At 36.6% G+C, this 14,681-nt stretch overlaps 1 protein-coding gene across 2 annotated transcripts in view; it reads left to right on the forward strand.

Moving 5' to 3' along the window:
* Nucleotides 1-745: 745 nt before the first annotated feature.
* LOC134754252 (insulin-like growth factor 2 mRNA-binding protein 1) overlaps nucleotides 746-14,681 on the forward strand; it is a 112,748-nt gene continuing 98,812 nt past the window's right edge. Inside the window, exons 1-2 of one of the 2 annotated variants that reach the window (XM_063690451.1) lie at nucleotides 746-1,038; nucleotides 6,698-6,755. In XM_063690451.1, coding sequence (XP_063546521.1) covers nucleotides 834-1,038; nucleotides 6,698-6,755 — 263 coding nt within the window. In that variant the 5' untranslated portion in view covers nucleotides 746-833. The remainder of the gene's footprint in view (nucleotides 1,039-6,697; nucleotides 6,756-14,681) is intronic. The other variant, XM_063690452.1, reaches the window with a different exon arrangement.

Raw genomic sequence — 14,681 nt, forward strand, 5'->3', positions numbered from 1 at the left:
GAGGTATTACACGCGCGTTGCCGACCCTTTAAAAAACCTGTACACTCCCTTTTTGAAGAACCCCATACTGTAGCCCCTCGGGAAAACCTCGGCAGGGAGCTCATTCCACAGCCGAAGCGCAACAACCAGCCACGACCTTCATTATTTACGTAAATTAATATATTTTTAATGAATATATTAACGGAGACTAATTACTTAGGGGGACTATTAAATAGGTAATTATTTTATATTAAATACAACATAAATACTGAGTGACTTTTTGTAAGTCGATATAGTCGTCTTATCTCGGCACAGGATCGGTCGGCGTGGCGAGCCGGAAGCCTATGTCCAGCAGTGGACGTCTATCGGCTGACATGATGATGATGATGATGATGATGATAGTCGTCTTTTAGCCGTTTTCTTCCCGCTGACAAAATTAAATATAATTTCCCTTGTGGTTTTATGAACGGATTTATCCTGTTTTGATAATATTTTCTACATACAACTTGCAGTTTTTGTAAATAAAATACACAATGACAGAAGTTTGTTTACTTTTTACAAGACAGGTGTCAAAGGTTTGATTGCCATATAAAATTGATAATGTTAGTTCCCGTTTCTGCCACGACGCTTCTCTTTACGAACAGACTCTAATAACTTTAATAAGTATTATAACACCTCCTTGATTTCGAGAATAAGGTTATCATGGCCAACTAGATATACTTCAAAACAACATTCGAATTATGACAAATACAGCTGGACATAGAGACAAAAGAAATTCGACTGTGTCTCTGGATTCGTCAATCGCTCTGACGGAAAACCGTGTTTAGTTTCCAAGGTTCTAATTACCTTTTCTGATGAGTGACCAGCTGAAGAACGTTTCGGCGATGAACAAATTGTACATAGGTAACTTACCTGTGGAGGCAGACGATGCGGCTGTCAGGCAGCTCTTTGCCGAACACAATTTGACTGTGGCTGAAATCTCTGTCAAGAGAGGTGGCTACGCATTCGTTGATTTTCCTGACCAGTCTGCCGCGGACCGCGCCATCGATAAACTTCATGGTAAATTATCTGTTAATAACTACTCTATAAATCTATAAACCTATAATAACTACTCTGCCAGACATCTATGTGATATATGCATATTGTTACTTAACCCAAGTAACACACAAACGTGATAAGAGTACTCATTTGACTCATTACACAGCTAAAAGATATATATAACGTTGATGTTAAAACTATAGGAATAGCTTAATTCTGTATTACTTTGTGTTTCGGCCTTTATAATACCTCACGCTTAATAAAATCTGTGTAGTATTGTTTTATTTTCTTAACGCTTAATAATAAGTAATATAAATATGTTTTCCTTTATTATACAGACGTTAATAGACAAAGCATTTCGGACAGCTTCAATATGATTAAAGGCAACTCCGGCAGCAATCTTCTGTATAACAGTAGATATAGCTGATTTAGAGTTATTTTTAATACTTTTTTACATACAATTACTAAGCTTTTAGCGTTTGTAACTTGTAACAGCTTCGTTCTGCATTAAAGTCCACCGGGGGCTACTTTCTGAATAATAGTAATGCTGATTTCTTTTAAATTGCTTGGTTCTGAGTAATAGCGCTTATTTGGTTTAAAAGCCACATAAGATTCCCGTTTTTAAATTAAAACAGATATCAGTGAATAGTAGTATACCGCAATAGGCTGTTTAAGAACACTGATTGCATTATATATATATATATATATATATATATATATATAGAATACTGCTTAGGTAGTAATGGCGAAGCAAATGAATGTTGCATATTATATTGACGTTGCGTTGGGTATTTGACGTTGCAATAAGTGCTGTGACAGACAGCGATCAAGGTACGAGTCAAGTGCGAACCTGCGTACAAATAAATTCTGACGCTGATTGTACCCAGTGTAGAAGAAAAAGATTTTCATCGGAGATCATTTTTTCCCCCACACCCAAAGCTCCGGGGTATGATGATTATAATATACGTGATATGCGGTCCATTGTAATTTTCTTTACAGAATTTTTAGCTTACAGTGATGGGGTTTCATTATTTGGGTTTGAACCCTAATTAGTAAAACTGAGTAATTAGATACACCCGAACCTTTAATCAGCAGTCTGCGATATGAAAGAAGAGTCAAAATTCTTTACTTTGTTTTGTTTCTTGCCCCCAAAAACTGTAACGGAGTGGAGCTTTTTGTACAAGATGAAATTTAGTTTTTAATTTTTCTCATGTAAAATATAATCTACAGCTAGAAAGACATGCGATAGCACTCGTTTTTTTTATTTTTAGTGTTCCGTACCTCAAAAGGAAGAAACCGGCCAAGTGCAAGTCGGACTCGCGCACGAAGGGTTCCGTACCATTACGCAAAAAACGGCAAAAAAATCACGTTTGTTTCATGGGAGCCCCACTTGAATATTTATTTTATTCTGTTTTTAGTATTTGTTGTTATGGCGGCAACAGAAATACATCATCTGTAAAATTTTCAACTGTCTAGCTATCACGGTTGATGAGATACAGCCTGGTGACAGACGGACAGACAGACAGACAGACAGACGGCGGAGGCTTAGTAATAGGGTCCCGTTTTTACCCTTTGAGTACGGAACCCTAAAAACGAAACCCTTATAGGATCACTCGTGCGTCTGTCGGTCTGTCCGTCTGTCACAGCCCATTTTCTCCAAAACTACTGGACCAATTAAGTTGAAATTTGGTACGCATATGTAAATTTGTGACCCAAGGACGGACATATAACGTAAACCAATGAATTTTAAACATGGGGCCACTTTTGGGGGAAAATGAGAAAATTAAAAAATCAAACTATATCGTGTTACATATCAAATGAAAGACCTTATTTTAATAATCTCAATTTTTTTTTTTGTAATTTTAAAATATAGTTTATAAGTTATTAAAGAAAATAGACAATAAATGACCATTCCCCCTTTATCTCCGAAACTACTGGGTTTAAAGTTTTGAAAAAAAAATACACAAAATAGTTATTTACCTATAGATGACAGGAAAACCTATTAGAAATGTTCAGTCAAGCGAGAGTCGGACTTAATTACTTAGTTTTTGATCCGACCCCTACGGGTTTTTTAAAGACATTTCACTCACGTTTCACATAAAAAAAATACATTGTTAAAAATTGTGCAATGTACGGAACCCTTGGTACGCGAGTCCGTCCGTCGTGGACGTATATCCGTCTTCTATCAAAAAACCGGCCAAGTGCGAGTCGGACTCGCGTTCCAAGGGTTCCGTACATTACACAATATTTAACAATGTATTTTTTTATGTGAAACGTGAGTGAAATGAGCGTGACAGAGTGGTCAGAAATAAGACAACGAAAATAATTTTGACCCAGAAACATGAGCAGCTAATACTCAGATTTTTAGGAAACGCCATAAAATATTTTTTTATAATTGTTTTCGCTATGAAATGGCATGCGTTACATATACTTATAATTATAATTACTTACACGTATAATTACAATTATAAACGTATAATAGCTTTTAAGAAACTATCGTTAGATATTACGTCAAAATAAAATGTATGTCACATTTTACAGTACAGTCACCATCAGATAGTGTTGGTAGGAACTCGAGTCCTTTGAGTCTGAATTTGCAGAACTCGGCTCGTTTTTACGAGGCTCGGCGCTTAAAACACTCCTGAGTCTGTTAAGTCCCGAGTCGAGTCTTTTTTAAGAGCAGCTCAAAAGGACTCGAGCCTCCGAATAAAGACTGTCAACAATTTTATAGGTTTATCCTAAATAACAGTAAATAAATTAGGCGTTATTGTATGATTTGTGTACATAATCAACAAATTTTACATAAAGACAATGCATTTCGAAATTGTTTGTAGAAAAATCAAGAGTTCTCTGAAAAGGACTCAAGTCTCTACAAAAGACTCGGGTCACTTACAAGTTGAAAAGAACTCGAGTTTAGATTTAATTATAAGAGTGAAAAACTGAGTCAAGTCTTGAATCAGAGGACTCAAAGGACTCGAGTCGCAACCAACACTACCATTAGATATATCGGAGCGCCCGAGGTGTTCACAATATCTGAACACGCACTCTAACGCCCAGACAATAGAGGCGTGTTAAGATATCTGTGAGAGCCTTGACCGCTCAGATATATCTGATGGCGACTGTACAATTTTTCTATTTTTTTAATAACTAGATTTAATCAAGAGCGCGTGAAAGCTAAACTATAAAATACATATATTCACGACAAAATTACTTGCGCACTAATATTTTGCGTGTATAATGGCTAAAACTTGTATATTTTACATACTTAAAATTTACTTACCGGATATATAGGTAATATTTGTTTCCACGGTGTCCACTCTTTTAATTTATTTTTGCATGCTGCGACTATGTCAAAAAATGCAAGATTCCTAAGGAAACACTGTTTTATTTTTATTTTACAGCTTAAATTTTAATAAATGTTGATTTGCAACGCACAAATACGCTTCTTGCTTAGTATTTTCGGACTAAAGGTACGGCATACATTTGTCTGAATAAACAATGTAAAACGTCTGTATATAATTAGTACCGTCAGCTTCTTTACAGACGTTATTCAGCTATGCGGGCAGTAAATTGCTCTTATACACATTAAAGAATTTATAGGCCAAGTAGGGTTGCCACCTTTTTTCTATACACATATAGTATTTTTGTCAAAATATGGAAATATTTACTGGGAAATTTAAAAAAAAGAATAGGGCCGATTTGAGGCGAATTAAAAATCCAAGTCGCATACGATGCGATATCGGTGACATTTGTATACCCATTCTTAAGTGATGAAAATATAGTATTTTTCGTATTATATTGTTTTTAATTTTTAACAAGCAGGAACGTCTGCGATCGATGCTATTAAGCTTAGAATTGAAATAAACACCCAAGCAACATTAATACATTTATTTATTTTATCCATTTAACAATAATACGAGGGAATCAACTGGTCGTATTAAGCATAATATGTGAACCATATTACATTTAATACGACCATAAATGGGACAGCAAATAGGTGTGATACATTTATACCCAAATCAACAATACACTGTATCAGAAGTACTCCGTCGCTGGTGGCTGCTAGATGGCAAGTCATCGCTCCCGCCTTGTGCTTGCCCTTTTATGACGTTGGGTTTGACAGCTCCGGATGTACATCACGCGCAATGTTGCCAGGGTCGTCGTCGTGGTATTGTCAAATTGCCGCGGCGACAACAGAATAAATTTAAAAGTGGAAAAATTACTGCCTTGGGTGAGACTTGAACTCACGGCCTCTGGATCGATACTCCAGCGCTCTGCCAACTGAGCCACCAAGACCTCATCCATAGTCAGCAAATCTTCCCACTATATGGGTCTAGGGGACCCTAGCGACATCTACCGTAAGAGCGTTACACTTCTTAAACGGCCACCGGAGTTCCAAGTCATATTGGAAATTCACCAGTTACGATGTGCTACCCATTCTAAATTAATTTTTAACAAGCAGAAACGTCTGCGATCGATGCTATTAAGCTTAGAATAAATTTAAAAGTGGAAAAATTACTGCCTTATCTATATCAGTGAAGCTGCTAGACCGGGTTTGGTTACGTTTTCGTATAAATCGGTGCGGTGCTGAATCCATTTATGGTATCAACATATTACAAAACAGAACTGCTATCAGAAAAAAAACCGGCGAAGAGTGCGAGTCGGACTCGCGTTCCAAGGGTTCCGTACATTACACAATTGAAACAATGTATTTTTTATGTGAAACGTGAGTGAAATGTCTAAAAAACCCGTAGAGGTCGATCAAAAACTAAGTAATTTAGTCCGACTCAGGCTTGACTGCAATTTGTAATAGGTTTTCCTGTAATCTATAGGTAAAGATCTATTTTGTGTATTTTTTTCAAATATTTAGACCCAGCAGTTTCGGAGATAAAGGGGGGGGGGGATGGTCATTTTTTGCCTATTTTCTCGAATAACTTATAAATTGTTTATCAAAAATAATAATAAAAAAAAATCAGATTATCACAATGAGCTCTTTCATTTACACATAGTTTAAAAAACTTAATTTTATAATTTTCTCATTTACCCCCCAAAAGTGGCCCCCATGTTTAAAATTCATTGTTCACGTTACATGTCCGTCTTTGGGTCGCAAACTTAAATATGTATACCAAATTTCAACTTAATTGGTCCAGTAGTTTCGGAGAAAATAGGCTGTGTCAGACGGACAGACAGACGCACGAGTGATCCTATAATGGTTCCGTTTTTTTCCTTTTGAGGTACGGAACCCTAACAGTAGGTTAGGTAAGAACTGTGACCCTTACAGAAGTGAAATGCTATCAGAAAAGTGGGTTGGGTTAGGTTAGAACTGCGACCCTTACTAGAAAAGTGGGTGGTTTTACCTCCTTTTCTACATAATTAAGCAAAAGATGCTGTCTTTTTCATTTCATTGTCTGGAATCTAAGAGTGCACCGTCAACAATAAGTAAATTTTCAGCGGCATCCCCCATTGAAGTCGGTTTCTTTTTTTGAAAATTATTTTTTAAGAGTTTGCTTCTTCATTTATTTTAATACCTAAGTTATTTTCCGGAAATACACTGTTAGATATCTTTGGACAAGAAGAGCCAATGACAAATTTCTGACAACAAAGTAACTTAAAGAAACAAATTTCACTCATTTTAGCGAACTATTGGGAACGTATTAAACTTAAAGAACATTTATTTCAGGTTATTCTTACTGCGGCCTGCCGTTGATCGTCGAACCTTCAGTAGCTAACAAAAAGAGGTAAGTATTATCTATTTTTCTGTTCTAAACAAAACACCTATAGGTAGTTCATGGCAAAAAGTAACGGGTCGATTTTAGGGTTTCGTAACAAAAACGGCAAAAACAGACAGTTTCGTCACGTCCGTATGTTCGTATGTGACAGCTATTTTACCCGAAAACTATATTCTAGTGAAACTTAAAAACAAAGGTTAGTTATGACCCGCTAATTTAACAAAGTAAAATTAAAAAAAAATAGTTTTTTACAATGGGGTAAAGTTGTTGCTTAACTCCTCTTGCCCCATTGATGCGCCAGCAAGCGAAAGATTCTAAAATTGATTTTAAAAGAGGAAGAGATAGTTTGAGTCCCGGAGGACATAGGATAGTTTTTATCCCGAAAATCATCCCTTAAGAAGGTGAAAAGCCGGGTGGAATTAAGATAATTAAATGAACTGCCTGATAATTTGTGTGTATATGCTCAAATTAAATGATTGCCATGAGACTTTATCCAGGCGCTATACTTTAGCTGCTGTTACTAAGTCCACGCAGACGAAGTCGCGAGCAAAAGCTAGTAGGGAATTCGACGCGAAAATCGAAAGTTCGGTTTCTGCCTCTCTATTACTTGCATATTCGATCGATAGAGAGGCAGATAACGAAATTTCGATTTTCGCGTTCCGCGGTAGGCCATCTGTAAACAAACCGCCTTGATGCATCAACGTCATAGTGAAGACTTGTCAAAAAACTGTTTAAGTCACAGTTTGTATAAGTTACTCTATGGTTTTCGATAAAAGTGCTGGTGCTGCACGCTGGCGGCAGAATTTTGCAGTAATGTTCCCTATTAAGTTGATTTTTGTATTGTGTGCTACATAGGGCTTCCAATACCGGGATCCCGGTATTTCGGTATCCCAGGATACCGCCTTTTTATGGTAGATTTCAATACCGGTATTTAATTTTGAAATACCGGGATCCCGGTATTTTTATTAACTAAAAAAATATGCAAAACAAACAAACTATCCATCGAAACGTTAAAATTCGGCATCACCACAAAGCTTTGCGTACATAGATCTTGCGTCTTCCTCTCGTTTTACAATTCGACAGCATTCTCTGTCTTTCGCACGCGACGTGGAGCGGTAACGGTGTAGCCACTTAGCCAGTCGTCGGTTCTTGGTGCTTATAACGTGAAGTGATGTGTACGTCAGCTATGAGCTCTGTAGTAACTACACAGCCGGCGCGAAACTATAACTGTTATAGTTTCGCGCCGGCTGTGGTTTATGTGAATCTCACAACAATGTTTGTATGCATATATTATTTGTTTATTACATATACTCGATAAGTATCATGTCACGAAATGGTTTATAACTCATGTCATGTTTCTTCCGAAGGGAGAAATATACCACTTGGGTTTATTTATTTAAATTTAAATACTTAAGTACAATAGATAATTTTATTTAAAAAATAAACAAAATTAATATTCAATGACATTGACGCACAAAAACTTTTGATTTTAAATTGTACTGTAAGATTTGTAAAACACATAACCGTTATGGGTCTTGGAACATGAATTTTGAATTTTTGTTTAAATGTGCGCGTGTTTCGAGTTGTAGACCGATTTTTATTACATTACAAGTGGGGAAATTGCTTATTATTTATTGATTTTTAAAATTATTTTATTTTGTATTTCAAGTGTACAATTACCTTAAAAATTCATTAAATTAAATTGTTATATTTTAAGTAAATTTTAGTACAATGATTTAGCGAGTGTATAGAAGATTTGTTTTGTATACAATGCACTGTAAGTGCTACTTTATTTATGTTAGAAAATCATTGAACCTTTTATACTAAACATGTTTCTGTATTCGATTGAGCTGCAAGTGCAGAAACTAGTCAATAGAGAGAAAAAGTGGCTTATTATTAAGTGATATCATTATTAAAAATACTATATATTGTAACACGCATGCAAAAAATAAAAAAGAATTTGGTATTTTTACTTCAAATTTACTTTGTTCCCATTTTTTTCAAAAAATCTTGGGATCCCGGTATTGAAGTTGCCAATACCGGTATTAATAGCGGTATTGCGAAAGGTCCGGTATTTGGAAGCCCTATGCTACATCAATTATTGCGACATTTATTCTTCATCCAACGTGTTTAGGGTTCCGTACCCAAAGGGTAAAAACGGGACCCTAATATTACTAAGACTCCGCTGTCCGTCTGTCTGTCACCAGGCTGTATCTCATGGACCGTGATAGCTAGAGAGTTGAAATTTTCACAGATGATGTATTTCTGTTGCCGCTATAACGACAAATACTAAAAACAGAAAAAAAATATTTAAGTGGGGCTCCCATACAACAAACGTGATTTTTTTGCCGTTTATTGCGTAATGGGAGAGCAAAAACCTATTCATAACTAAGCTCAAGACACATTTGATAAACAAAACCTATTACACTGTTAAAGAATTTATGGAAGACACAATTAATTAATTTTTTAATACAGTTGCTCAAAAAGTGCTACTTTTCGTGGCTGTTTAGCGTGCGGAAAGTTGGTTTTCGCGAACTAGTGCTTTTTACTTTTCCAATTTTTTTAAATTTTTACTTGTTATTCATGACTACTTATTGATGAGTATTAATATTAGTTTCATTTAAACGTCGTAATCAACATAAAAACCTACTGTTAATGTAAGAATACGAAAACTATGCATATTTCATATTTTATTACTTACCTCTTCATCATTATAAGTATTATAACACGTTTATTTTTTAATGTTGAAAAACCGTTCTTAATAAGTTGTCTGAATGGAACGGAACGCCTGTCAAAGAAGAGGCGTATTTTCTTACTGCAAGAATGTTTTATGTTTCCAAAGGCAACATTCGATATTGTTTTTATAAATATACGATACACAAATAATCATAAATAACGATATTTAGATAATAATAATACAATGTTTTAATATTTACAATTGTTTCTGTCTTATAGAACATGCATTTGAAAAAAAAAACTTTCATTGAAGTGGGTTCATTAATAATAACAAAATCTATTCTAGTCGAATAAAAGCTAGAAAAACACTTCTTCATAATGTCAATTTCAATGATGTCACACAATTAATAATATAAAAGTTTCAAATTCCGTTCCTTACTTGTTGCTTTTAATTTTTTCGCAACTGTATTAAAAAACGTCGTTCGATACACGTGCGGAAATGTCATTCTTAATGTAATGACATACTTTCCGCACTAGCATCGAAATGTACTATTTTATAATGTAGCCTATACTATATATCTTGATCCACAAATTATAAATGTATAATAGACCTAGCGCTTTCAATATGAAAGTAATTAAGTTTAGTTTTGTATAATTATGTTTAAGCTAGTTATAAGAAAAACTGATACACCCCACCGGGGTCCATGTGAAACTTTACATAATTTGTAACATCTATGTACATACCATGGTTTGCAATAAAGATTTACTTACTTTAAAAAAATGGTACGGAACCCTTCGTGCGCGAGTCCGACTCGCGCTTGGCCGGTTTTTTTTATCTTTCATGATACTATAGGTACCTATAAACCTGTGGCTAGGCGGCTAGGTACACTCAAATAATTGCCGATCCATTTTGTACTTTCACAGTGGCAATACTGGCAATAGTATGAGGTCTCTAGCGACTTTCATGTTGATTGTCTCTGTGACAAGGTACGAAATGGGTCGGAAATTAAATTCTTTGACTTTAGGTATTTATCGAAGAAAATTCAGGCTGAAATAGTTCCGACCTGCCTTGCCTATGTATTTTTACATACGCAAACATGTGTGTGTTTTACGCTATTCATGTGAATAATACTACTCGTGGTTCTGTGAGCTGTATACCTCGCGATAAGTTTAAAAAAAACCGGCCAAGTGCGAGTCGGACTCGCGCACGAAGGGTTCCGTACCATTACGCTAAAAACGGCAAAAAAAACGTTTGTTGTATGGGAGACTCACTTAAATATTTATTATATTCTGTTTTTAGTATTTGTTGTTATAGCGGCAACAGAAATACATCATCTGTGAAAATTTAAACTGTCTAGCTATCACGGTTCATAAGATACAGCCTGGTGATAGATGGACAGACAGACACACAGCGGAGTCTTAGTAATAGGGTCCCGTTTTTATCCTTTGGGTACGGAACCCCAAAAATAGAAAAATATAAAATACTTATTATAACTTCGTTGAGTTATTATCACAATAGTGCTAATTTCCACGATTTTGAACATTTTCCAAAAAAAGTAACAGCAAAAAAATTCAATTCTCGAACGTAGTTACAACCGGTGGAGAAATTCAACTCTCGAACGTAGTTACAACCGGTGGAGAAATTCAACTCTCGAACGTAGTTACAACCGGTGGAGAAATTCAACTCTCGAACGTAGTTACAACCGGTGGAGAAATTCAACTCTCGAACGTAGTTACAACCGGTGGAGAAATTCAACTCTCGAACGTAGTTACAACCGGTGGAGAAATTCAACTCTCGAACGTAGTTACAACCGGTGGAGAAATTTAATGCGGGAACAGCCGCAGCCGGACATACTAATAAGCATTTTTGCCCAAGCTGAAGCGGAGATCGTCGTCATCTTCACTTTTGCTCGTTTAGTCAAATTTTGAAAAAATACAGAATTTTGTTTATTCATAGATTTCAGGAAAAACCTATTAAAAAGACAAATGTGAGTCGACATAAATATGTTAAATCTACAACTACATGCACCACTCTTCTAGCAACGTCGCTTCGCGTTCGAGTAAGAGCGTTTTCACATGATCCGATCCTTGATGCCATATATGTATAGCACTCTCCTGCAGCTGTTTTTCTCATTGGCGCCCATCAGCTGTCGGACCAATAATATTTGTATGTAGGCATTGTGTTTGTTGTAGTGTGCGTGACCTCTAAAGACTGCGCCCCCGCGGCCTGACTACGCGGATGTAGGATCCTACATCCGATATCGGATCAGACAATGTGAAAACGCTCTAGATAACGATCACCCACGTAGGACGTAGGGAGGACGTAGGGGTTGTTTCTTCCCCGCGCACCGCGCCCCGCGCCGCTACGCGTTCGTGTCGTTTCGCCTACAGGGTTGTAGGGATGGGATGCCGATTATCGGCCAAAAGATGGCGTGAGTGTGCACAAATTGTGGATTTTCACCGTTTCTCCCAAAACAGAAACAGATTATGATGTGTTGATATTGGCGCAAACTAAAAAATATTACGTCCAAATCGAAACATGTTTACACTAAACAGTTACTCATTCCATTATTAATTTATTATGTATTCAGAACTGCAAAATATTGCAATTTCTTGCATTCACGCACACTTACATACCTAAAGTCAGTGTAAAATGTTAGTCGATTTGGAATGTTACAGTAAAGTAGGTAGCCTAGAGGGAGAGGGCGCAGTGCAGCGCATGAAATGTTATTTGTTGAATAAAAAAATTTGAAATTGAATTCTTATTTGAGACATTGACAAGTAACTTAGAACCAACTAATATTTTCAGACGTTGATTGTCATGTGCTTGTGGCACGGATCTAGGGTAGAGCGAGTGGAGCGGTCAGCGGCCGCTCTAGGCGCCGGATGGCAAGGGGGGCGCCAAAATGACAAATAAGAAAAAAAAATAAGTTTTAAAAGACGCGAGTGTGTCGCGGGCCCAAAATACGGTTCGTTTTGCTTTTGGGTTTTTACCTTCAACGAAGCTTTTTAGCTTCAACGAAGGGCGCCAAAACCCGATTTCGCTCTACCCTGATCAAGGACTCTGGCCGGCACTGCACGGACAACATCTGTTTTGAATAAATTTTAGCTAGTGACTAGGTATGATTCTGGGTTCAAATCACGACGGTGCATTAAATATAATTATATTTATGAAAAGTATTATAAATATTATAATATATATTTTGATTCTTATTATCAATGGGGTTGGCAACTGTCACAGGTTTGCAGAGATGGCGCCATCATAGCTTGCCCCTTTTTTCTATGAGATTTGGCTTAAAAGGCTGGCATCCAGGGCATTAATCAAACAAAAATTTTATACAATTCTAGGGATTGACAGGGCAAGCTATGCTGGCGCCATCTGCTAATTATTTCGACCGGCCAAACCCATTGAAAATGTCGCGAATTATTTTACCTATAATTACAATTTGCCGACATATTATCGCTCCGTCTGTGACGGGCTTAAGTTCTTGCACTTATATGAAAGATAATTAAATTTGCTACAACTTTATTTATTGCAATATATCTCATAGCATGAGCGGTTCCGCCGATATTTGTCTTAAAATATAGGCAAAACAAAAAATTTCGTTAAAAAGATAAAAATACCCTTTTTTTAAAGCCTCATATCTCAAGAACTATTTGACATACGGCGTGCACTCTTGAACTCACAATCCCAAGCTATAGAAATATGAAATAAGAATTTAACTAACCATAATTATGTGATATGATATACTTATATGAACTTACTGTAATAATTTAAACCTATAAATAATAAATTTTAAATAATAATTGTACCTAACCGACATAATTATCTTATACCTAATATTATATTCATACTGATGTGTTTTGCTATGTAACTTAGATGTAAATAGTTGTAAATATGAAATACTGTATTTGACATGTAAAACTATGTTTTATAAAGGAATAAATGAATGAATTTAGAGAACGCCGTAATCGACATTTTTATCGCTTGAGCACACTCGACTTATTGAGTTTAGGTTGCACCTGAATCTTATAGCACTACTTAGGAAGGAGGTGCAAACTTTTTCTTCAAATATGTGCTACGGCTATCGAGTACCCTGCAAAACTAACAGATGGCGCTGAAATTAATACGTTGTGACATGATAAGCAACCGAGGAAGGATTTTGCCAAATTAACTAAGTGTAGAAGAGGGGGTACGGATATCAACAAATTTAATTTTTTCATTGAACAATAAATTAATTGCCACACATTGCACAGTGCCATCTTTTTGGGAACAGAGTAAACATTAAGTGTTCAAGTATTCATAGTTACATAGTGCTAAAATCAACACGCATATCAACACGCGTTTAATTGCATAGGTAATTATTTAAAATTATTAATCTTCTCTATCATGAATTATACCTAATCGTAATTATATCGCATCTATATTCATACGTATCGCCTCCTTTAAGCACTTAAGACGAAAGTGGAGGACCCGCGCGAAATCAGCTTTTCGTACAACTGTAGTCCTTATTTTCCTCTCTTGATATTAACATTTTTCAAAATATTTTGACACAATTAGTTGTGTATCAACCACAGCTATGTACCGTCTGGTACCGTCAAAGAGGATATAATCTATCTTTGGTACCGTGTACGTTTGTGTTTTTGGAATACATCAAATTATGTACCTAAAAATATTTTCATAATGATAGAGGAAAATGGAGACTGCGTTTGTATGGAGAAGCGGCCGTACCCTTTCCTCTTAATAATGGCCACGAAGGTGGGTACATTAAAAAAAAAAATTTTTCTATGTCGTTTGCGGAGTAAATGTCAAAAGATTTGGGACTTATACGCGTTACCATGCCTTTCCGAAAAAAATCGAATCTTTCGCGAAAGTCTAACAACGCATTGAGGCTACAAGGGGCACGTTTTAGGAGTCTGAGAAAGACCACGGTGAGAGACTCAGTGGCGCTCTAGCCAGGCAGGTCGCTTCGCTTTCGGATGAAACGGCAACCCAGCGCGAGTCTCGATTGTGATCCCAAAGACATCGTACGCAATACATATCTAGGCGCAGATCCTGACGGAGTGTGGCGCCGGAGAAACCGTGTTCATCCCGCGCATCCCCCTCATCCCAAGCAACTTCCCGTTCCGCTTCAAGCTCCTACAGGTCCCCGTGAGCGTCTTCTTCGCCATGACCATCAACAAGTCGTAGGGGCAGACGCTGCGCGCCGCCGGCGCCGGCGTCATGCTTACTGATTTGACTGGAGGACCGATTTGGAT

This window comes from Cydia strobilella, chromosome Z (genome assembly GCF_947568885.1).
Source record: "Cydia strobilella chromosome Z, ilCydStro3.1, whole genome shotgun sequence".
In the NCBI taxonomy this organism is placed as follows: Eukaryota; Metazoa; Arthropoda; class Insecta; order Lepidoptera; family Tortricidae; genus Cydia; species Cydia strobilella.